We start from the raw sequence: 24,377 nt of genomic DNA, 5'->3' as shown, positions 1-24,377 counted from the left end.
CTGGTTTTGAAATCAAGGTAATGCTGACCTTCTAAAATGAGTTTGGAAGTTTTACTTCCATTTCTATTTTTTTGAACAGCTTCAAAAGAATAGGTGTTAACTCTTCTTTAACTGTTTGGTAGAATTCCCCTGGAAAGACATCCAGCATGGGACTCTTGTTTGTTGGAAGATTTTCATTACTGTTTCAATTTCTTTACTAATAATGGGTCTGTTAAAATTTTCTTTTTTTTCCTGTTTCAGTTTTGGTAGTTTATATGTTTGTAGGAATTTGTCCCTTTCTTCCAGATTGTCCAATTTGTTGGCATATAATTGCTCATAATGTTCTTTTATTATTGTTTGTGCTTTTGTGGCATTGCTTGTGATCTCTCCTCATTTATTCATGATTTTATTTATTTGGGTCCTTTCTTTTTTCTTTTTTATCAATCTGGCTAGATGTTTATCAATTTTGTTAATTCTTTTCAATAACCAGCTCCTGTTTTCATTGATCTGTTCTACTGTTTTTTATTTTGCTTTCCTTGATTTCTGCTCTAATCTTTATTATTTTCTGTCTTCTGCTGGATTTGGGCTTTATTTGTTGTTCTTTCTCCAGCTGTTTAAGGTGTAAGCTTTGGTTTTGTATTTGAGACTTTTCTTCCTTCTTTAGGAAAGCCTCAATTGCTATAAACTTCCCTTGGAGGAGCCAAGATGGTGGAAGAGCATTTTTTTTTACATCTCACATCCATAAAATACAGCCAGATCAACACTAAACCATCCTGCACACCTAGAAAACTGATTTGAAGATTAACACAAAAATCTGCACAACCTGAATGACAGAACTCAGCAGGTACATGGTGTGGAGAGGTGAACTGGGGGAGAGAGAAGCCATGGTGGGCAGAGAGCAGTTTTTGCTTGCGGAGAGAGGACAGAGATGGGGGGAGAGTATACGAAAAGCACCCCTCCCCAAAAGCAGCTGGAGAGAAAGTGGAAAAGAGGAAACAGCCACAGAGACTGAACTAAAAAGGTAGAAAAGATAAAAGAGAGGGCTTATATTCCACTAAGACTCTATAAACAGGGGGAGCACAGAGTCTGAAACTCTGCAGCTTGATATCTAGTGGTGCTCTGGTGGGAAAGGTGAATCCCCAGGAGCAGAGTGAGGTCTGTGGGTACTCAGGCCACAGGTGAGAGGCGGTTCCCCTACTGAGAGGACATTTGTTAGAGGCTGTGCAGCCCCACCTACCCCACAGGCAAAGGTGCCAGCAGAACCCAAATAACAGCAACATTCACTGGTTTTAGAACAAGGTCATTAAGGGTAAAGCCTGGTGCCAGATGTGTGTTGAGATTTTCCATAATCCCTGATACACTGCTGGTACATGATCACGCAAACTTTTTCTGGAGCAGGCTGCTACCCAGCCACAATTTCTGGGCATCAGCAGCAGCATGGTCCTGCCAATATTCCTGGGTACAACAGACACCTGGCCATTGCTCAGTGAGACCCTCCCGCAGAAGATCTGAGCGGTACAAAGCTGCAGTCCCTCAGAAGTGAGGGGTTGGGAAACACAGGTGTAACTGAGATAAAACTCAGGAGGGAGGTGCCACCTGGAAGTCTGACAACTTGGTCATGGGCAGTGTAAAAGCAGGGAGTGGACAGAAGCCAGAGACAAAGGACGAGTGATCAATTGCTGATCAGGGAGAACAGAGTTCCAATACTAGAGACTTGGTAGCCATGTGACGCCATTTTCACCCCTCCTGCACATGCACACATGCACCTACAAGTGCCAAAACAGTCCACTCTAGTAAGCTAAGCAGCACCACTTGGTGGAGAATGGAGCCATTACACTAAGCGCCACCCAGTGGGCCAGTCTTTCTCTTTAGCTACATCACAAATCTCTCTGCCTGCCTAGTTTATGGACTATAAATTACTTCAGTTTGACATCTAGGGGAAAACGATGTAAATTCAAATGTATTTCAGTCTGTTTGCTGGTCCATCTATTCAATTTTCTCTTTTTTTGGTCGCTTTTTCGTTTCTATTAATTTTCTTCAATACAGAAAGAAAAAAATATTTTTAGTTTCAATTTTTATTAAAAATATTTTCTTTAATTTCCTTCTCTGCTGTATATTTTATTTTTTTGTAATTTTTTTCAAATTCTACTTTACTTCCATCATTTCATTTTATTCTATTTCATTGCATTCATTTTTTTCAAGTTTTCAAACGTTTTCCATTTTTTTCTTTCCTTTTTTCTCTACTATATCAAGTTCCCTTCAACAACAAGACCAAAACACAACTAGGATCTACCATGATGTATTTCATTCTTGTGTGTGTGTGTGTGTGTGTGTGTGTGTTGTTTTAAATTTTAGTTGTTATTTGTTTTTATTTTCTTAATTCCTTTTCTTCCTTCAAAATGATGAAATGAAGGAATTCACCCCAAAAGTAAGAGCAGGAAGAAATAACATCCAGGGACTTAATCCCCACAGATACAAGCAAGCTGTCTGAGCAATAATTTAGAATCACAATAATAAGAATACTAGCTACGGTCAAAAATAGTTTAGAATCCCTCTCTGTGGAGATAAAAGAAGTAAAAGCTAGTCAGGATGAAACAAAAAATGCTATAACTGAGCTGCAATCTTGAACAGTGCCACAGTGGCAAGGATGGATAAGGTAGAGCAGCAAATCAGCAATAGAGAGGACAAACTTATGGAGAATAATGAAGCAGAAAAAAAGAGGGAGACTAAGGCAATAGAGCACAATTTAAGAATTAGGGAAATCAGTGACCCATTAAAAAGGAACAACATCAGAATCATAAGGGTCCCAGAAGATGAAGAAAGAGAAAAAGTGGTATAAAGGTTATGTGAGCAAATAATAGCAGAAACATTTCCTAATCTGGGGAAAGACACAGACAACAAAATCCAGGAAGCACAGAAGATCCCCATTAGATTCAACCAAAGCCGACCATCAACAAGGCATATCATATCAAATTCACAAAATACTCAGACAAGAAAAGAATCATGAAATCAGCAAGGGAACAGTCCTTAATCTGCAAGGGAAGACACACCAGGTGTGCAGCAGAGCTATCCACAGAAACTTGGCAGACCAGAAAGGAGTGGCAGGATATATTCAATGTGATGAATTGGAAAAATATGCAGCCAAGAATTCTTTATCCAGCAAGGCTGTCATTCAAAATAGAAGGAGAGATGAAAGGTTTCCCAGACAAACAAAAAATAAAGGAGTTCATGACCACTAAACCAGCCCTGCAAGAAATTTTAAGGGTGCATCTCTGAGGGGAGAAAAGATGAAAAAAAAAAAAAGACCAAAAGCAACAAAGACTAGAAGGGACCAGAGAACACCACCAGAAACTCCAACTCTACAAGGAACATAATGGCAATAAATTCATATATCTTAGTACTCACTCTAAATGTCAATGGATGAAATGTTCCAATCTAAAGACATAGGGTAACAGAATGGACAAGAAAACAAGATCATTCTACATGCTGTTTACGAGACCCACTTTAGACCTAAAGTCACCTTCAGATTGAAAGTAAGTGGATGAACCATCTATCATGCTAATGGTCAACAAAAGAAAGCTGGAGTAGCCATACGTATATCAGAAAATCTAGATTTTAAGATAAAGACTGTAACAAGCGATGAAGAAGGGCATTATATCATAATTAAGGGGTCTATCCACCATGAAGACTTGAGAATTGTAAACATTTTTGCTCCAAATGTGAAACACCCAAATATATAAATCAATCACAAACATAAAGAAACTCATTGATAATAATACCATAATAGTAGGGGACTTCAACACTTTACTTACATCATCTAAACGGAACATCAACAAGGAATCGATGGTTTTGAATGACACACTGGACCAGATGTACTTAACAGATATATTCAGAAAATTCCATCCTAAAGCGGCAGAATACACATTCTTCTCCAGTGCATATGGAACGTTCTCCAGAATAGATCACATACTGGGACACAAATTAGCCCTCAACAAGTACAAAAAGATAGAGATCATACCATGCATATTTTCAGACCACAACACTATGAAACTCAAAATCAACAACAAGAAAAAATTTATAAAGATAATAAATACTTAGACACTAAAGAACATCCTACTAAAGAATGAATGGATTAACCAAGAAATTAAAGAGGAAATTAAAAAGTACCTGGAAGCCAATGAAAATGATAACACCACAGCCCCAAACCTCTGGGAAATAGCAAAGGTGATTATAAGAGGGAGGTATAGAGCAATCCAGGCCTTCCTAATGAAGGAAGAAAGATCTCAGATATAAAACCTAATCTTACACCTCAAAGAGTTGGAAAAAGAACAGTATATAAAACCTCAAACCAGCAGAACAGAGGAAATAATAAAGATTAGAGCAGAAATCAATGCTATCAAAACAAAACAAAACAAAACAAAAAACAGTAGAATAGATCAATGAAAGCAGAAGATATTTCTTTCAAAGAATTAACAAAATTGATAAACCACTAGCCAGTATGATCAAAAGGAAAAAGGAAAGGAACCCAAATAAATAAAATAAAAAATCAAAGAGGAGTGATCACAACCAACACAGCAGAAATAAAAACAGTAATAAGAGAACATTATGAGTAATTATATGCCAATATAAAGGGCAATCTAAAAGAAATGGATAAATTCCTACAAACATATAAACTACCAAAACTGAAAGAGGAAAAAATAGAAAATTTGAACAGACCCATAACCAGTAAGGAAATCGAATGAGTAATCAAAAATCTCCCAAAAACAAGAGTCCAGGGTAGAGTCCAGGGGAAATCTACCAAACATTTAAGGAAGAGTTAACACCTATTCTCTTGAAGGTGTTACAAAAAATAGAAATGGAAGGAAAACTTCCAAATTCTTTCTATGAGGCCAGCATTACCTTGATTCCAAAACTAGACAGAGAGCCCACTAAAAAGGAGAGCTATTGACCAATTTCCCTGATGAACATGGAAGCAAAAATCCTCAAGATATTAGCCAACTGTATCCAACAATACATTAAGAAAATTATTCACCACGACCAAGTGTGATTTATATTTGGGATGCAGGGGTGGTTCAATATCCACAAAATAATCAATGTGATTCATCACATCAATAAAAGAAAGGACAAGAACCACATGATCCTCTCAATAGATGCAGAGAAAGCCTTTGACAAAATACAGCTTCCTTTCTTGGTAAAAACCCTCAAGAAAGTAGGAATAGAAGGATCATAACTCAAAACATAAAAGCCATATATGAAAGACCCAACACTAATATCATCCTCAATGGGGAAATCCATAAACTTCTCTCTAATGACCACCTTTGCTGCATCCCAGATGTTTTGGTCTATTGTATTTTCATTTTCTTTGGCCTCCATTTACTTTTTAATCTCCTCTTTAATTTCTTGGTTAACCCATTCACTCTTCAGTATGATGCTCTTTAATCTCCAGGTATTTATGATCTTTCCAAATTTTGTTTTACGGTTGCTTTTGAGTTTCATAACATTGTGGACTGAATATATTCAAGGTATGATCACGATCATTTTGTACTTTTTGAAGGCTGATTTGTATTTCAATATGTGATCTAATCTGGAGAGTGTTCCTTGTGCACTGGAGAAGAATGTGTATTCTGCTGCTTTAGGATGGAATGTTCTGAATATATCTGTTAAGTTTATCCCATTCAGTGTGTCATTCAAAGCCATTATTTCCTTGTTGATTTTATGTGTAAATGATCTATTTATTGCTGTAAGTGGGGTTTTGAAGTCTCCTATTATTTTGGTATTATTATCAATGAGTTTATGTTTGTGATTTATATATTTGGGTGCTTCACATAGGAGGCATAAACCTTTACAACTGTTAGATCTTCTTGATGGATAGACCCCTTAATTATGATATAATGTCCTTCTTAGTCTCTAGATATGGTCTTTTTTTATAAAATCTGGTTTGTCTGATATAGGTATGCTACTCCAGCTTTCTTTTGAAGACCGTTATCATGATAGATTATTCTCCATCCTCTTATTTTCTCTCTGCAGATTTCTTTCAGTCTAAAATGTGTCTCTCATAAGCAGCATATAGATGAGCCTTGTTTTCTAATCCATTCTGATACCCTATATGTTTTGATTGGAACATTTAGTCCATTGACATTTAGAGTGAGTACTGAAGATATGAATTTAGTGCCATTGTGTTGCTTGTACAGTTGGAGTTTCTGTGATGTTCTCCCAGCCTTTCAAGTCTTTGTTGCCTATGGTCTCTTTTGTTTTGTTTCATCTTTTCTGCACTGATATAGTCTCCCTTAAAATTTTTTTGTAGGGCCAGTTTAGTGGTCACAAACTCCTTTTGTTTTTACTTGTCTGGAAAACCCTTTATCTCTCCTTCCTTTTGAATGACACCCTTGCTGGATAAAGAATTGTTGACTGCATATTTTTCTGATTCTGCATGTTGAATACATCCTGCCAGTGCTTTCTTGCCTGACAAGTTTCTGTGGATAGGTCTGTTGTGAACTTGATCTGTTCACAGATCTTTCTTTCTTCGCCTATTTATCTTGTGAATTTCAGTATGATATGCCTTGGTGATGATCGGTTTTTGTTGAATCTAATGGGAGTTTTCTGTGCTTCTTTGATTTTGATAACTATGTCCTCCCACGAATTCAGAAAGTTTTCCTCTGTAATTTGCTCACATTACCCATATGTCCCCTTTTCTCTCTCGTCATCTTCTGGGACTCCCATCATTTGAATGTTATTCCTTTTTAATAAGTCACTGAATTCTCTAAGTCTTGTATCATGCTCCCCTGCCTTTGTTTCCCTCTTTTCCTGCTTAATTAGTCTCCATAATGTTGTCTTCAGTATTGCTGATTCACTCCTCTGCTTCGTCCATCCTTGCTGCCATGGAATCCATTCGAGATTGCATCTCAGTCGTAGCATTTTCAATTTCGTCATTATTAGAATTTGCTTCTTTTCTCTCCACAAAGGGGTTTTATGCTTTTTTCAACCCCAGCTTGTATTCTTATTATCGTGGTTCTAAATTCTTCTTCAGAACTTGCTTATATTTGTGTTGATTAAGCCCCGTGCTGTCATTTATTGTGTTCTTTTTTGAGGTGCATTCCTTCATTTTTTTCATTTTGGATGAAGAAAATATTAACAAAATATAAAGTAAAAATTAAAAAAAAATTAAAAACAAAACAGAAAATGAAATAAAGGAAGCTATATCTTAGGTGTGTTTTGGTCTGCTCAATGAAAGAAGCTTGATAGAGTAGAGAAAATGGTAAAGCAAGGAAAGAAAAGAAGAAAGTAAGAAAAAAATTAAAAATTAAAAAATGTATATAATAAAATCAAATAAAGTGAAATAGAATAAAAAGTTAAAAAATAGAAACAGTAAAAAATATTTAAAACATTAAAAAATTCTTTTGAAAAAAATAAATACAATTTTTTCTCTTTTTGTAATAAAATTTTTTATTGAAAAATAAAAGAAAGGAGAAAAGTAAAGACAGAAAAGAAAAACAAATTAACCAACAAACAGAATGAAACCCAAATGAAGTTACATCCAGTTTCCCCTAGAACTCTAACTATGAAGTACTCTGTAGTCTGTACTTAAGCCAGATGAGAGACTTGTGCTATCTTCTAAGGGATGTGCTTGGAAAGTACAATTGGGCAGGGCTTAGTGTATATGCTTCTTTCTCCACTAGGTGGCTCTGTTTGTCTCAATGTGGTGGCTTGGTGCTGTGAGCATGCACATGTGTGTGAGGGAGGGTTAGAAATTACCTCACCCAGCTTCCTAGTCCCTGGCATGGGAATTTTGCACTCTCACCCTCCTGAATTCAAGCACCCCTCCTTTGTCTCATGCTTCTGGTTCACTCCTTGCCTCTATCCTGTCTATGTCCACACCATCAGCCTCCCAGGTGGCACCTGACCCCAGATTTTTATCTCAGATGGGACTGTGGTTCAAAACCCCTCACTCCAGAGAACCCCGGGGCTTGGATCCACTCCAGCTCTCTGGGAGATTGTCTTGTTGAGCAATGGTCATGTACTGACTTGTCCCAGAAAGTGTTCATGTGATCGTGCAGTGGCAGACAGTGCCAGGTTTCAACATACTCTGGTGTCTTTATCCCAATGCCAGCAAACATGTCTGCTCTCTCAGGTCTGCTTGGACATTTTTCTGTAGGGAGACTGTAAGCCTCTACCAAATGCTATCCAAGCAGGGGAACTGCTTCTCCTCATGTGGCATATGGATGCCTCAGACCCCACTGCCTGCTCCTGGAGATTCACCCTATTTCCTCACCAGAACACCATCTGGCATTGGGCTCCAGAGTTTTAGACTCTGTGCTCTACTGTTTATTGAATCCTAATGGTATTGAAACACTCTCCTTTCTCCCTATCAGTAGTTTTGGGGAACAGATTTCTTGTTCAGTCCCTTGTGAGTGTTTTTACTCTGTCTCTTTCTCTCCAGCTACTTTTGGGATGAGTGCTTTTCCTGCACACTCCCTATGTGCCACACTCCCCCCCCCCCCTTTCTTTGTCCTCTCTCCACAAAAACAGCTCCGTTTCATCCATGGCTTTTCTCTCCCCCCAGGTCATCTCTCTGTGCTGTGTATCTGCCAAGATCTGCGGCTCAGGTTGTGTAGATTGCTGTGTTAATCCTAGGATCAGTTTTCTAGATGTGCAAAATGGTTTGATGCTGATCTAGCTGTGATTCAGGCACAAGACAAGCTGAGAGCTTCCATGATGCTCCTAGATTCCTAGATCTTGAACCCCTCCCTCTCTCGTTTTAAAATTTGTTTTGATGTGTCTGCCTAGAGGTTTATAAATTTTGTTGTTTTTTTTTTAAGAAACCGGCTCCTGGTTTTATAGATCAGTTCTATTTTTTTTTTCTACCTAGTTTATTTCTGCTTTAATATTTATTGTTTCCTTTCTTCTGCTGGGTTTAGGCTTTGCTTGTTGTTGTTTTTCTACCTCCTTTTGTTGTAAGTTTAGGTTCTTGAGGTAGGCCTGTATTTCCATAAACTTCCCTCTTAGAGCTGCTTTTGCTACATCCCAGAGTTTTACGACCACGGCGTTTTCATTTTCGGTTTTCTCCATGTACTTTTTAGTTTCTTCTTTTATTTTATAGTTGACCCTTTCTGTGTTTAGTAGTATGTTATTTAATTTTCATCTATCTGTGGTCTTTTCATATTTATTCTTGTTATTGATTTTTAGTTTCATTGCATTGTGATGAGAAAAGATGCATGGTATAACATCAATGTTTTTGAATTTGTTCAGACTTGTCTTGTTGCCTAATTTGTGATCTATTCGAAAGAATGTTCCATGCCCACTTGAAAAAATATGTATTCTGTTGCTTTATGATTGGGTGTCCTGAATGTATCTGTTAAATCCATCTGGTCCAGTGTATCATTCAATGCCACTGTTTGCTTGTTGATTTTCTGCATGGATGATCTTTCCATTGATGTAAGTGGGGTGTTAAAGGCACATACTGTAATTATATTACTATCAATTTGTTCCTTTATGTTTGTTATTAACTGTTCTGTGTATTTGGGTGCTTCCTTGTTGGATGCATAAATATTTACAATTGTTTTATTTTCTTGTTGAGTTTTGTCCTTTATTACTATTAGTAGTAGTAGTAGTAATAGTAGTAGTAGTATATAGTACTGTTTTTTGTTTCTCTACAGGTTTTGTTTTAAACTCTATTTTTTCAGTTATAAGTTTTGCTCTCCTGGCTTACTATTTTTTTTTAGATATATATAAGAGAGTGCCAGCATAGGAGATGGGCAGAAAGAGTGGGGAGAGAGTCTCAAGCAGCTACATGCTCAGTGCACAGCCTGATGTAGGGCTGCATCCCATGACCTGGGATCATGACCTGAGCTAAAATCAAGCCAACCAGGCACCCATATCCTGGTTTACTTTTAACATCTATTTGTATGATAAATATTTCTTCATCCTTTATTTTTCAATCTGCAGGCATCTTTAGGTCTGAAATGAGTCTCTTGTAGCCAGCATATAGATGGGTCTTGTATTTTATCCATTCCATCACCATATATCTTTTTATTGGAACATTTAATCCATTTACATTCAAAGTCATTCTTGATAGGTATGTATATATTGACATCTTGTTACTTGTTTTGAAATTGTTTCTATAATTTTCTCTGATCCTTTTTTCTCTTGCTCTCTTTCATATTTTTCTTATTTTCTTTAGTGATATATTTGTTTTCCTTCCTTTTTATTCTTTGCTTTATCTATTACTGATTTTTTATTTGTGACTACCATTAGATTTGTATATAACATCTTCTGCATATAATAGTCTATATTAAGTTTATGTTCACTTAAGTTTGACCCCATTCTTTACTTTTCTCATCCCCACTTTTTAGGTATATATGACACTATGTGTACATCTTTTATTTTGTGAATCCCTTGACTGATTTTTATGGATATTCTTATTTTTCAAACTGTCATGTATTTTCTTTCCTTTCCCTGAGTGCTTACATTTTTTTAAAGAGGAAAAAGAAACAGACTACTCCTAGTGTTGTAATCTGATGAAATAGAGAAAAAAATTATATAAGAAGAAACTTATGTTACAAATATCCTTAGTCTACTAAGGAGGTTTTGCTAAATTTCAGTAAATAATATTAAAAAAATGTGTAATGTCTTAAACCCTGTGCATAGCTTTGCCAAAATTATTATCACTGTTATTAACATTTTAATGTAAGTTAATTTCTTCCAAAGAGAGTGGATGTTTTCTAAAACACATGGCTCTCCTTTCCATAATATAGCTTTATAGTAAAGAGGATCTTGGCGACTTATTGTGAAACATGTGACTAACAGCCAGGTCATTTTACAGGTAATACATTTAATGTTCTAGAAAATAGAGCATAAAATATAAATAATACTGCAATATTGAATATTAATTCTAGGCAACCTATAGCAAACCAAGTCATTTTAATCGAATTAAAGTACATCTACTATAGTTACCATTGTATTTGTTTTGAAAATATTAAATTTATTTCCCTACTGTTTTCTAAAATAGCTATATCTTTGTGGTTTTATCCATTTAAAACTATGTCCTTGTATTTCTCTTGCCCAAAGATGTATCAGTAAGAGTATGAAAAATACTGGTTTTTAAAAATATTGTTAGCTTTGGATAAATAATGTAGTGGTAAAGTTCGGAAATAAACTTTTAGTCTTTCCCTCAATATTCCTTGATCTAAAGCATCTTTTATTTAATCAGTGTTAGAATACAGTTTCTTCGGAACTACTTTTTTTTTATTTTTTAAATTTTAATTTAAATTACAGTTAGTTAACATGCAGTGTTATATTAATTTTAGGTGTACAATTTTGTGATTTAACACGTACATCACCTGGTGCTTATCACAAGTGCACTCCTTAATCCCCTCCACCTTTTTAACCCCGTCATTTACCCACTTCCCCTCTGGTAACTGTAGGTTCGATCTCCATAGTTAAGAGTCTGTTTCTTGATTTATTTCTTTGTCTCTGTTTCCCTATCATTGCATTGTTTCTTTGATTTTACATATGACTGAAATCATGTGGTATTTTTCTCTGAATGACTTATTTTGTGTAGCATAATACTGTCTGGCTCCATCCACGTCATTGCAAGTGGCAAGATTTCATCCTTTATTTTTATGGCTGAGTAATATTTCATTGTCTAATACCACATCTTCTCTGTCCACTCATCAGTCAGAGGACAGCTGGGCTCTTTCCAGAATTTGTCTGTTGTATATAATGCCTCTATAAAGGTGAGGTGCATGTATTCCTTTTAATTAGTGTGTTTGCATTCTTTGGGTAAATACCTAATAGTGTGATTGCTGAATTATAGGTTTGTTCTAGTTTTAGTTTTTTTTTTTTTTTTTTTTTTTTTTTAGGAATCTCCATACTGTTTTCCAGAGTAGGCTTGCCAGCTTGCATTCCCACCAACATTGCAGAAGGGTCTTCTTTTTGTACTTACTGGCACTGTATGCATTTTCTGACAAGTGCACCACATCTCTTAATCTGGAAGTCCCGTGTTATTGCCTTCCAACACCAAGGAAGTGGTGTCTTGCACATGAATATGTCAAAAATTTTAAATTTTAGTACAATAGTTTGGTTAGTTCTTTTCTGGAACAATAGACAAAAATATAGCTTTTAATTAGGCAAAAAATATATTTTATTCATTTATTTCAAAAGCATGTATACTTCCCCTTGAAGTTTCCTATCCACATTTTCTTCTTTGGTTTTACAAATCCCTGTTAAGAATTAAATAATTAAATGCATAAAAGAATTAAAAGAATTAAAGAATTAAATATCAGATGAGATTAACATCTTGCAAATTTTAGCAGTCATCCTGCATTTGCAAACTCAAAGCTTATTTTTGAATTTAGGAAGAAATATTAGTAACAAATAATTTTAAGCCTTTCACATTACATGAAGTTATTAAAAAGTCCTTAATTAAAAAAATAGTTATTTAAATTCAAATTAGTTAACATACCATGTACTATTGGTTTCAAAAGTAGAACGCAGTGATTCATCACTTACATGTAACACTCAGTGCTCATCTGGACAAGTGCCCTTCTTAATGCCCATCGCCATTTAGCCCATCCCCCCCACCTCCCCTCCAGCAACCCTCAGTTTGTTATCTGTATTTAAGAGTCTTTTATGGTTTACCTTCCTTTCTGTTTTTACCTATTTTTTTCTTCCCTTCTGCTATGTTCATCTGTTTTCCTTCTTAAATTACACATATGAGTGAAATTCTATATTTGTCTTTCTCTGACGTACTTATATTGCTTAGCATACCATGCTCTAGTTCAATCCATGTTGTTGCAAATGGCAAGATTTCATTGTTTTTGATCACGAGTCATATTCCATTGTGTATATATACCACATTTTCTTTATCCATTCATCAGTTGATGGACATTTTGGGTATTTCCAGACTTTGGCTATTGTTGATAAAGCTGATATAAACATTGTGGTGAATGTGCACTTTTGAATCATCATTTTTGTATCCTTTGGATAAATACCTACTAGTGCAATTGCTGATTCTTAGAGTAGTTTTATTTTTAATTTTTTGAAGAACCTCTACCTTTCCAGAGTGATTGCACCAGTTTGCATTCCCACCAACAGTGAAAAAGGCTTCCCCTTTCTCTGCATCCTTGCCAACATCTGTTATATCCTGAGTTGTTAATTTTGGTCATTCTGACAAGTGTGAGGTGGTACTCATTGTGGTTTTGATTTGTATTTCCCTTATTATGAGTGATATTGAGCATCTTTTCACATGTCTGTTAGCCATCTGGATGTTTTCTTTGGAAAGGTGTCTATTCATGTCTTCTGCCCATTTCTTCACTGGATTATTTGTTTTTTGGGAGTGTTGAGTTTGATAAGTCCTTTATAGATTTTAGATACTAACTCTTTATCCAGTTCTGTATGCCGACTTTTAGTTTTGCTGATTGTTTCATTCCCTGTGCAGAAGCTTTTTATCTTAATGAGGTTGCAATAGTTTGTTTGTTTGTTTGCCTTTGTTTCCCTTGCCTCCAGAGTCATGTCTAGTAAGAAGTTGCTGCAGCTTAGGTCAAAGAAATTGCTGCCTGTTTTCTCCTGGAGGATTTTGTCCACATTTTTTTAAACTTGAACTGGAATTGGTAGTTTTGGGTACTTGATTTCAATTTCATTTAAGATCTGAGAATCTGGGGTGCCTGGGTGGCTGAGTTGGTTAAGCATATGACTTTGACTCAGGTCATGATCTCATGGTTTGTGAGTTTGAGCCCCACTTTGGGCTCTGTGCTGACAGCTCAGAGCCTGGAGCCTGCTTTGGATTCTGTGTCTCCGTGTCTCTCTGCCCCTCCCCTGCTCATGCTCTGTCTCTCTCTGTCTCAAAAATAAATAAAACATTAAAAAAAAGATATGAAAATCCAAATCAACATATGATGTGTTTCATTCAATTCATATAATATGCTGTTTTCTCCTCTGCGATTGTTTTTAAATTTTTATTATTTGTACATATGTATGTTTAACAGATGTAGAGTTTTAAATTTTATAAATAATGCACTGGACACTTACCTCACAAAACTTGTCATCATTTCTTCTGAAAATGAAGGTTTACTAATACTTTGTAAATTTTTACCAGAGATTGAAACTTTAGCTTATTATATCCCAAACAGAAAAAAAAAAATAGTTGTTTTATAAAATAATAGTGAAAAAATTTTAATGGAGTATTTTATATTTTGCCTCAGTTTTTTTCTTTATATTGTGTTAAAGAAAAAATTTTAAGTTTGTTTATTTTGAGAGAGAAGGGGGAGGTAGAGGGGCAGAGATAGAGGGAGACAGAAAATTCCAGGAAGGTTCAGTGCTGTCAGCACAGAGCCCGAAGTGGGGCTTGAACCCATGAGCCATGTGATCATGGTTGAAGTTGGACACTTAACTCACTGAGCTAAAGTTGGACACTTAACTGCCTGAGACAGTCAGACACTCCTCTTTTATATTTATTAAGCTTTAAGTAAATTAATGAGAAAAACACATACGAATGATATTTAGTGTTCTCACCAAAAGGAGAACACTTGGGAGAATTTGTCCCTGTAAACAAGGGGAAATAATTTTAATTAGGTTTGGAATTCAAGATAATACAAGTAAGTTATCCCAAAGTTTTTACTTTTTTTGTGCATAAAATATATCTCTGTTAATGTTAGTACGATAATTAAGTATCTATACATCTTTATTTGGCGTTTTTACTTATCACACTGTTCTCAGGTCATGGTCTAAGATATGGTGAAAGTCTTCAGCTTTTTCATTGCTCACATGGGTATGAGTCTCAATTCAATAAATACCATCAAGGTAGCAGTAGTAATGGGTCCGTGTGTTAGTCATTATCTAATCCTGAAGGAGACAAGGTAGAGGAACAGCCTTTGAATACTCACTCAATAATGATAGTAAGCTCATATTAGCACCATATTTTGGCACCAAACTTCAATATCTGGCCAAATATTTGTCAATTACTTGGACAGCATGAAATTTAAATATGTAAATCAGCAAAGTATTTGTAGAGCTATAAATATCTGGGGGAGATGCATATACAATCACCTGAGCATAATTTTTTGTTAAAAAAAAACATTATGACTTCTTAGAACAGTACATTCTAATAGAACTTCATGCAATAATGTAAATTTTCTATATCTGTGCTGTCCAATGAAGTAACCACTACTTACATATGGCTATGAAAACTTAAAATGTGGCTAGTGAGATTGAGGGATTGATATTTAGATTTTATCTAATATTAATTAATTAAAAAATATATTTAAAGACTTGTGGCTATTAGGCTAAGTGAAATTAGTCAGAGAAAGACAAAATCATATGACTTCACTAATATGAGGACTTTAAGAGACAAAACAGATGAACACAAGGAAAGGGAAAAAATAATATAAAAACAGGGAGGGGGACAAAACAGAAGAGACTCATAAATCTGGAGAACAAACTGAGGGTTACTGGAGGAGTTGTGGGAGGGGGGATGGGCTAAATGGTAAGGGGCACTAAGGAATCTACTCTTGAAATCATCGTTGCACTATATGCTAACTAATTTGGATGTAAATAAAAAAAATAAATAAAAATATTTGAAAGTGAAATTCAAAAAAAAAAATAAATAAATACTTTGGCTAATCACTACCATATTGGAAAGAATAGTTGTAGAAGGCAGAAGGGCAATATGGACATTGCTCATTACCTGGCATGTATATTCTCTTATCACCTTGAAATTAAAAAAAAATATTTTAACATTCCTGTCACTTCATATAAATAATTAAAAGACAACAAAGACGTTATTCTTAGATTTTCAACCTATACATTTTTGCCTTCATTTGCTTGAGAAAGCAAAGGTTAATTCAAAAGTCAAGCCAAGGCATAAGATTAAACTCTAAACAAATGGCACACACTGCACAAACGTAAATATGTAAAATTAAAAGTTAAAACTAGTACATTTTTCCCAGATGTATTATAGTCATAAATTGGATAATTGGTTCTTAAACTAAAAGCTTAAGTGGCACCTGGGTGGCTCAGTTGGTTGAGCGTCCAACTTCGGCTCAGGTCATGATCTCATGGCTCTTGAGTTCCAGCCCTGAGTTGGGCTCTGTGCTGACAGCTCGGAGCCTGGAGCTTGCTTCATATTCTGGGTCTCCCTCTCTCTCTCTCTCTCTCTCTCTCTCTGCCCTCTCCCGCTCATTCTGTCTCTCTCTGTCTCTCAAAAATAAACTAAACATTAAAAACATTTAAAAAAACTTAAGTGTATTTATTTATTATTTCTAACATAGTGTTTTCTTGTTCTTTCTATATTATATATGCTAGTTTTCACTTATATAACCTTTAATAATACTTTATATTCTCCTTCTATAGCTTTTATTAAAAATGTAATTATTCTGTAGTTAATATAAATCTGTTAGTAAAAATAACATTAAATACTTAGATTGTCATCAGTTTTTTTCTCATTTTAGGTAGAACTTAATTTTTGTTACATTTATAAACTATGATTACTCACTACCATATCCCCAATGCCTAGAAGAAGGTTGTGACTGTATTTACCACTAAATATTGAAGTTTGACAATAGTTAGCAAAATAGTATTAAGTGCCATGGATTTTTATGACGTGCAATTTAGAAACTTTTTTCTACACATAAATAACACATTTTAGGTTTGAACCTTCTTAAATTTTTTTCAAATACCTTTACAAAAATAAAATTATCTTTAATAACTGAGTTTATTTAGATAAAATTATAATAGTAAATATTGTATTTGCATTTGACATTATTGTCATAAAATTATATTTTTTCTTAAAATATGCAGTATAAGAATAGATTTCAGTTTGATAATTTTCACACTTGTAAATTGATATGACATGAAAAATGTTTCCATTGTTAAACACTTCATTCAAACGAAAGGTAGGTTGTTTATTGGTTTATATGAATAAAATATTAATAAAATGTTCATTATAGTTGTTTGAATTAAAAACAAGATGACCAATACACATCAGTTACCTCCTATTATTTTTTTAATTCATTAAAGCAGATAAAAGAGAGAAAAAGATGGCAGCAAAGAGGACCCAAACTGATACCAATTCTGAATGGCCACCTTAAATTTAATAATGAACATCTAATTCTTCCAACAATATATATTATGTTTCTGTATTTGAATAAAAATGTAAGTAAATCTAAGCACAAAAGAAAAAAATTGCAGAAATATCTTCAAGCAGTTCAAAAGGTAGAAGATAGATATATTTAGTATTGTACACAATTATATGGAGACAATTACAGCACTTTGGTAATTAAAAAATATAATCATATAATTTTACTATATATTCTAGTCGCCCCTGGAAACCTAATATCATTCATTAGTTTCTAACATTTAGGATCATATTTTATACACTGTTATGACAAAATTATGAAACAAAACCCTCATATATTAACCTGTTCTTTGTTTGCAGAGCACATAAATGAAAGATCAATAACTGACCCCTGCCACATGCCAGCAACTTTTGTGTTAAACAATTCTATTGAAGAATTAAAAATGATATTGAGTTATGTGTGTGTGTATGTGTGTTTGTAAACATTTGTAAATTACCCACATAATAAGAATCTTAAGGTCCTCTTCTGATCTTTTCTTCACAGCCTCCAGTACCTTTTCGTCTTACTCATTTCTGTCAAAATGCTACAAATAGCTGGATAGGACTGCCCCTGAGAGCCAATCAGCAGTACTACTCAATCATTTAGCAAAATAACTATTTATCTGTGTAGGGCTCATTTTATTGTAGTTCAGGGAAGAGATTTAAAAAATTGATAAATTGGACTTTATCAAAATTAGGATATTTGAGTATTTAAAAAACTTGTTCAGAATATGAGATTCTTCATGTAGTGATAAGCAGCCCTTAAGACAGGTCATGCACATTAAATATTTCACAATTTTATATTACTCACATTTCCTCTTTTGAGGTTAAGAGGTAGCCAGAACCAGAGAAGACTGTTTTTTAAACGTTCCCATAGTCTGACTCTATGGACATACAGAGAAAATAGGTGCTGTTCCAAGCTATAATTTCCAAATTGAAATGTTGACACGTGATTTTCAGTCCATTGTGCTTTCTCATTAAAAAATAATAAAGTTAATTAAATAACATTGTGTTGTTAATTTCCAATAACATTTTATTTTTAATACCTGTTTCTATAGAAACAAATGGAAATATTGTGTATTTTACACAAAGTTTTATTCCTATCAGACTTTGTGTATTTTCTCCTTCTATCAAAGGTTTTAGCTGTACTTTTAGATGTATGTTCTTGTCTTGGATGAATACTTTATACTTGATTGTTACTTTTGGAATAACATTTGGAGTAACCATGATTAATTCACTTATAACTTCATTCACCATGTGAAACACTGACAACCTTTTATAGTTTTTCCTTTTGAAGATTTTAATACTTTACATAAGTGAATTACATTTATTGCCATAAAATGCTATGAACTGAAAAACTCTCAGAACAACTTATAGCACAACTGTCTAATTTTAAAAATGCCTGGAGATGTTAAGCAACTTGCTTGTGGTCACAATACTAGTTATAGACAGAGTTGGGACTTAGAATATAAGTCTTCTGGCACCTATTTCTGAGCTGATCCTATGTCATGTGACTTTAATAATTTGAAAGCTGGTCTCATTATATAACATAAGTTAAATACATTTCATTGTATGTTTTCTAGGGTCAAAGTATGTTTCGGCTTGATGTCATTGAAACACCAGAAGGAGACAAGACGCCACAGCTAATTGTTCAAAAGGAGTTAGATAGAGAAGAGAAGGATACATATGTAATGAAAGTAAAGGTTGAAGATGGTGGCTTTCCTCAAAGATCCAGTACTGCTATTTTGCAAATAAATGTTGCTGACACAAATGACAACCACCCAGTATTCAAGGAGAATGAGATTGAAATCAGTATACCAGAAAATGCTCCTGTAGGTACTTCAGTAACACAACTCCATGCCACAGATGCAGACATAGGTGAAAATGCCAAGATTCACTTCTATTTCAGCAATCTAGTCTCCAACATCGCCAAGAAACTATTTCACCTGAACAACATCACCGGACTTATCACAATCAAAGAACCACTGGATAGGGAAGAATCACCAAACCATAAGTTACAGGTTTTGGCAAGTGATGGTGGATTGATGCCAGCAAGAGCAATGGTTCTAGTAAATGTTACAGATATCAATGACAATGTCCCATCAATTGACATAAGATACATCATTAATCCAATCAATGGTACTGTGATTCTTCCAGAAAATGCTCCACTTAACACCAAAATTGCTCTCATAACTGTGACAGATAAAGATGCTGACCATAATGGCAGGGTGACATGCTTCACAGATCATGAAGTCCCTTTCAGATTAAGGCCAGTGTTCAGTAATCAGTTCCTCCTGGAGACTGCTGCATATCTTGACTATGAGTCCACAAGAGAATACGCCATTAAATTGCTAGCTGTAGATGCTGGAAAACCTCCTTTGAATCAATCATCCATGCTCCTTGTCAAAGTCAAAGATGAAAATGACAATGCTCCAGTTTTCATCCAGCCTTATATAAGTCTTTCTGTTGCTGAGAATAACTCTCCTGGCACCAAGTTGACAAAAATAAGTGCAGTGGATGCAGACAGTGGGCACAATGCTGAAATCAATTATCTGCTAGGTGTTGATGCTCCATCTGAATTCAACCTGGATCATCGTACAGGCATTCTAACTGCAGGGAAGAAACTAGATAGAGAGAAACAAGAAAAATATTCCTTCACAGTTCTGGCAAAAGATAATGGGATACCATCCTTCATGACCAATGCCACAGTCTTAGTGACCATTCTTGATCAGAATGATAACAGTCCAATTTTTACTCACAATGAGTACAACTTCTATATCCCAGAAAACCTTCCAAGACATGGCACAGTAGGACTAATCACTGTAACTGATCCTGATTATGGAGAAAATTCTGCAGTCACCCTCTCTATTTTAGATGTGAATGATGACTTCACCATTGATCCACAAACTGGTGTTATCCGACCAAATATTTCATTTGACAGAGAAAAGCAAGAATCTTATACTTTCTATGTAAAGGCTGAGGATGGTGGTAAGGTATCACATTCTTCAACTGCCAAAGTGACAATAAATGTGATTGATGTCAATGACAACAAACCAGTTTTTGTTGTCCCTTCTTCCAACAACTCCTATGAATTGGTTCTACCATCCACTAATCCAGTCACAGTGGTCTTCACAGTAGTTGCTATTGACAATGACACTGGCATGAATGCAGAGCTTCATTACAACATTGTAGGAGGAAACACAAAAGGTCTATTTATAATTGACCAAACAACAGGCAACATAACACTGAAGGAGAAATGTGTTGTTACAGACCTTGGTTTACACAGACTGGTAGTCAAAGCTAAGGACTTAGGACAACCTGATTCTCTCTTCAACGTTGTAATTGTTAATCTATTTGTGAATGAGTCAGTGACCAATGCTACACTGATTCATGAACTGGTACACAAAAACATTGAAACACCAGTGACCCCAAATACTAAGACAACTGATGAATCCTCACCAACCAGTGACTATGTCAAGATCACGGTTGCTATTATTGCTGGCACCATAACTGTCATCATTGTTATTTTCATTACTGCTATAGTAAGATGCTGCCAATCACCACACCTTAAGACTGCTCAGAAAAACAAGCAGAATTCTGAATGGGTTACTCCAAACCCAGAAAACAAGCAGATGATAATGATGATGATGAAGAAGAAGAGGAAGAAGAAGAAGAAAAAGAAGAAGAGGAAGCATGCCCCTAATAACTTGCTGCTTAACTTTGTCACTATTGAAGAAACTAAGGCAGATGATGCTGAGAATGATGGAAACAGTGCCACACTAGACGTTCCCATTCAACTGGAAGAACAAACCATGGGCAAGTACAATTGGGGCACTATACCTACTACCTTCAAGCCTGACATCCCTGATTTGGCCTGGCATTACAAATCTGCCTCTCCACAGCCTGCCTTCCAGATCCAGCCTGAAACTCCCCTGAATTTGAAGCACCACATCATCCATGAACTGCCTCTTGATAACACTTTTGTGGCTTGTGATTCCATCTCCAAGTGTTCCTCCAGCAGTTCTGATCCTTACAGTGTTTCTGAATACAGCTATTCAGTGACAACTTTCAAGACTCCTGCGTCTATACACACCAGACCGGTAGTTAATCCAAGTTTCTAACTAACTTTTCTAACTTTATTTAAATTTTTAAAATTATTTTCAGTTGAAATAGAATATATTGATTCCAACAGTCAAAATGATATTATTTGGCAGAAGTATCCAAATAGATATATAGTTTCATTTTATGCTTGGTAGAAAATCAGATAAAATGACTCCTGATAGTAAGAAAGTGGGGGCAGATAAAGAAAATGTGGTGTGTGTGTGTGTATACACACACACACACACACACACACACACACACACAATGGAGTATTACTCAGCAATCAAAAAGAATGAAATCTTGCCATTTGCAACTACATGGATGGAACTGGAGGGTATTATGCTAAGTGAAATTAGTCAGACAAAGACAAAAATCATATGACTCCACTAATATGAGGACTTTAAGAGACAAAACAGATGAACATAAGGGAAGGGAAACAAAAACAATATAAAAACAGGGAAGGGGACAAAACAGAAGAGACTCCTAAATCTGGAGAACAAACTGAGGGTTGCTGGAGGAGTTGTGAGAGGGGAGATGGGCTAAATGAGTAAAGGGCATTAAGGAATCTACTCCTGAAATCATTGTTTCACTATATGCTAACTAATTTGGATGTAAATTTTAAAAAGATAAAAAATAAAATTAAAAAAAGAAAGTGGGGGCAGAATGATGATTATAACAGAGACAATATTGTTTGCAAATGGGAGTATGACACTTCATGCTAGAGAATATACTGGAAAGACTCTAAAATAAAGGATCCTGGCACTGTCTTCTGTACTATTTTGTGTATGAGGATCAGAACAATCAGTGTTAGACACATCACAGTAAAGCTTTTTAGAATCTGATAAGAAGGTCTTAGTACTTAATGGTATTTGGAATCCTAGCTTCACTTGGGAAAATGTGCTCAAGATACTAAAATAGCATCAATATATTCTCCCTATTCACTATGCTCCCAAACTCCCACAATGAAAAGAGGATGTTATGTTTAGATTAGGAAACAAACATTATGTTGTTTCATAAAATCTTTACACTATGTAACAAGAATGGGATTAGATAAAGACGTGGTACTCGTTCTCATATTCAAGCCAGAAAATGGAATATATATGAGATCTCTATCTTGGATATCCATTTAAGTATTTGCATATTTGTACAAGGTATTGAAAGCCCTTCAGGAGACATTCTTAAAAGATAATTACTTTTGGAAAATGAAATATGTCTGCTTTCTTTAATGGGCCTGAAGGAAAGTATTGGCCTATTAAGACAATGGCATATATATAATAATTGGAGTATGTATAATAATTTAAAATCCAATAAACTTAAGAAAACAAGAGCTTACACAGTGAGTTATCTGTACTCTGTGAGAAATGACTACTAATGTATCTAGAAATTCATAAGTAAATTGAATGATTTAAGTATGGTTACTTCCTTAATAAATTCAAGCCATAGAATTTACACTTTTTACTTTGGAAATCATGTCACATGTTGATTTTATTGTCTTCTATGTGCTACTTTTAAAAAGGTCTTTGTCTCAGTTTCAGTAAATAAAGGCTTTTGAAAACCTATTCAGTCTTGATAAAATGTTTGTAATTTGAAAGTCAAAATGGGTTTCTTTTCACCAAAGTTTGAGATAATAAAGAAGACTATCAGAATTCAAAATAACAAAGATAATAATAATTCACCATACTTTAGGAAATGTTTTTAAGAATCGAGGTCTTTCAAGAATACAGATAGTTAAATTACACAATAACATTAATCTTTCTTTATCACACAGTGAAGCTAAGATACTAATCCAGTTGTGGGTGCATTTTTGTTACAATAGGTCCATAATTATGATATTAAGACAGTAAAATAGTACCCTATTCTCTGTGTACAGAGTTTGTTATGCTTTGGTTTTACTGGTAGTGTTTACTTCTACAGTTCAAATGAGCCCCATCTTTTCCTACCTAGGTGAATTTTAGATGACTGAAAAACACAACAGACGCCCAACATCTCCTCAGAGTATACTTTGGTTTCTATTTAATCATGCATAAAAGTGCTATTGTTTTATAATTTTATTGCTATTATTGTATTTTATAAACATTCTCCTCAACAAAAATAACAGAAAATTATCTTTTATGAAGAACACATTGTGTGTTGTGTATCTTGTGTGTGTGTGTGTGTGTGTGTGTGTGTGTGTATTGTGTATATTAATAGCACTTTTCCCAGAACTAAATTTGTGACTCATTTAAAAATGTGTAAATACGGAGGGTGGGGTTTTTGAATTACATTTGCAGATTATCACTTTTAATAGATTGTCTCATGAAGTTTGTTAAAAGAGTGAATTCTTGTTTCAATGGTTTTTGAAGGCCTAGAGATGTTTTATGAGCTAGACTTATTTTATTTGAGAATACGAACATGCAGTAAGCAATGGGATAGATGATTGATGAAGAAAAAAATTGAAATATTTTCCAAATATCATCTTTCTTTTATTTTTATTTTTTGATATTTTGTAATTCTTAAAAAGTTAAATTAATAACTTTTTCCAAAATGCCATTTTCTTTTATTTAGTTAAGAGATCTTAACAGGACAAATAACTTCATGAGATAGGCAAAATACAAAAAGTAAATGCTAATTCCTGTTTATCACTAGATTTTATTAACTAAATGGACCATCTTACAATCAATGAATTATCTGATGGCTTATTCTATTTTTTCACATCTTAAAAAATAGACAAATTATATATTTTCTGTCTTTGGTTGACATTACTAAATTACTAAATATCTGCTGGACATTAACTGACGAACTTAGGCAGAGTAATATGATATTAAAACATTTTGAATTCTTATATTTTTGTGCTAAATTTGCAATAATTTTCATTCTTTCTATATACATTCTTCAATTTCTGATTAATGCCAAGTTAGGCATTTACTGATGTTGCAGAATGCTAAATAAGTACTGAAAAAGAACTAATATATTTAAAACTTCAAGTACAATAGATGTCTTCTTTTTAAAGAAATATCACATAAAGTGGGGAAAAGTGTCAACCAAAAGAACAAGAACTCATTCAATTTCCTTAAGGAAATTATGACAATGAAATAAAATATTGTTAGCAGAAGGCAAAAATGTTCCAATTAATTTTAAACAAAGTGGAAAATATATTTTCAAAAGGAGACTTTAGGGTGATATTCACATTCAGCTATTTCCCTAGTAGAAA

General features: G+C 34.5%; 1 protein-coding gene across 6 annotated transcripts in view; it reads left to right on the top strand.

Annotated features, from left to right (window-relative positions):
* Window positions 1–24,377, top strand: part of PCDH11X (protocadherin 11 X-linked) — a 154,863-nt gene that overhangs the window by 92,293 nt on the left and 38,193 nt on the right. For 4 of the 6 annotated variants that reach the window (XM_053891437.1, XM_053891436.1, XM_053891434.1 and 1 more), the window contains exons 3-4: window positions 16,990–17,124; window positions 18,670–21,186. In XM_053891437.1, the coding sequence (XP_053747412.1) occupies window positions 16,990–17,124; window positions 18,670–21,186 (2,652 nt within the window). The remainder of the gene's footprint in view (window positions 1–16,989; window positions 17,125–18,669; window positions 21,187–24,377) is intronic. The other 2 variants (XM_019433704.2, XM_019433708.2) reach the window with 2 other exon arrangements.

This window comes from Panthera pardus, unplaced genomic scaffold (assembly GCF_024362965.1).
Source record: "Panthera pardus isolate Hobbes unplaced genomic scaffold, ASM2436296v1 HiC_scaffold_27, whole genome shotgun sequence".
Taxonomy (NCBI): Eukaryota; Metazoa; Chordata; class Mammalia; order Carnivora; family Felidae; genus Panthera; species Panthera pardus.
This window is presented reverse-complemented; position numbering and strand designations above follow the sequence as displayed.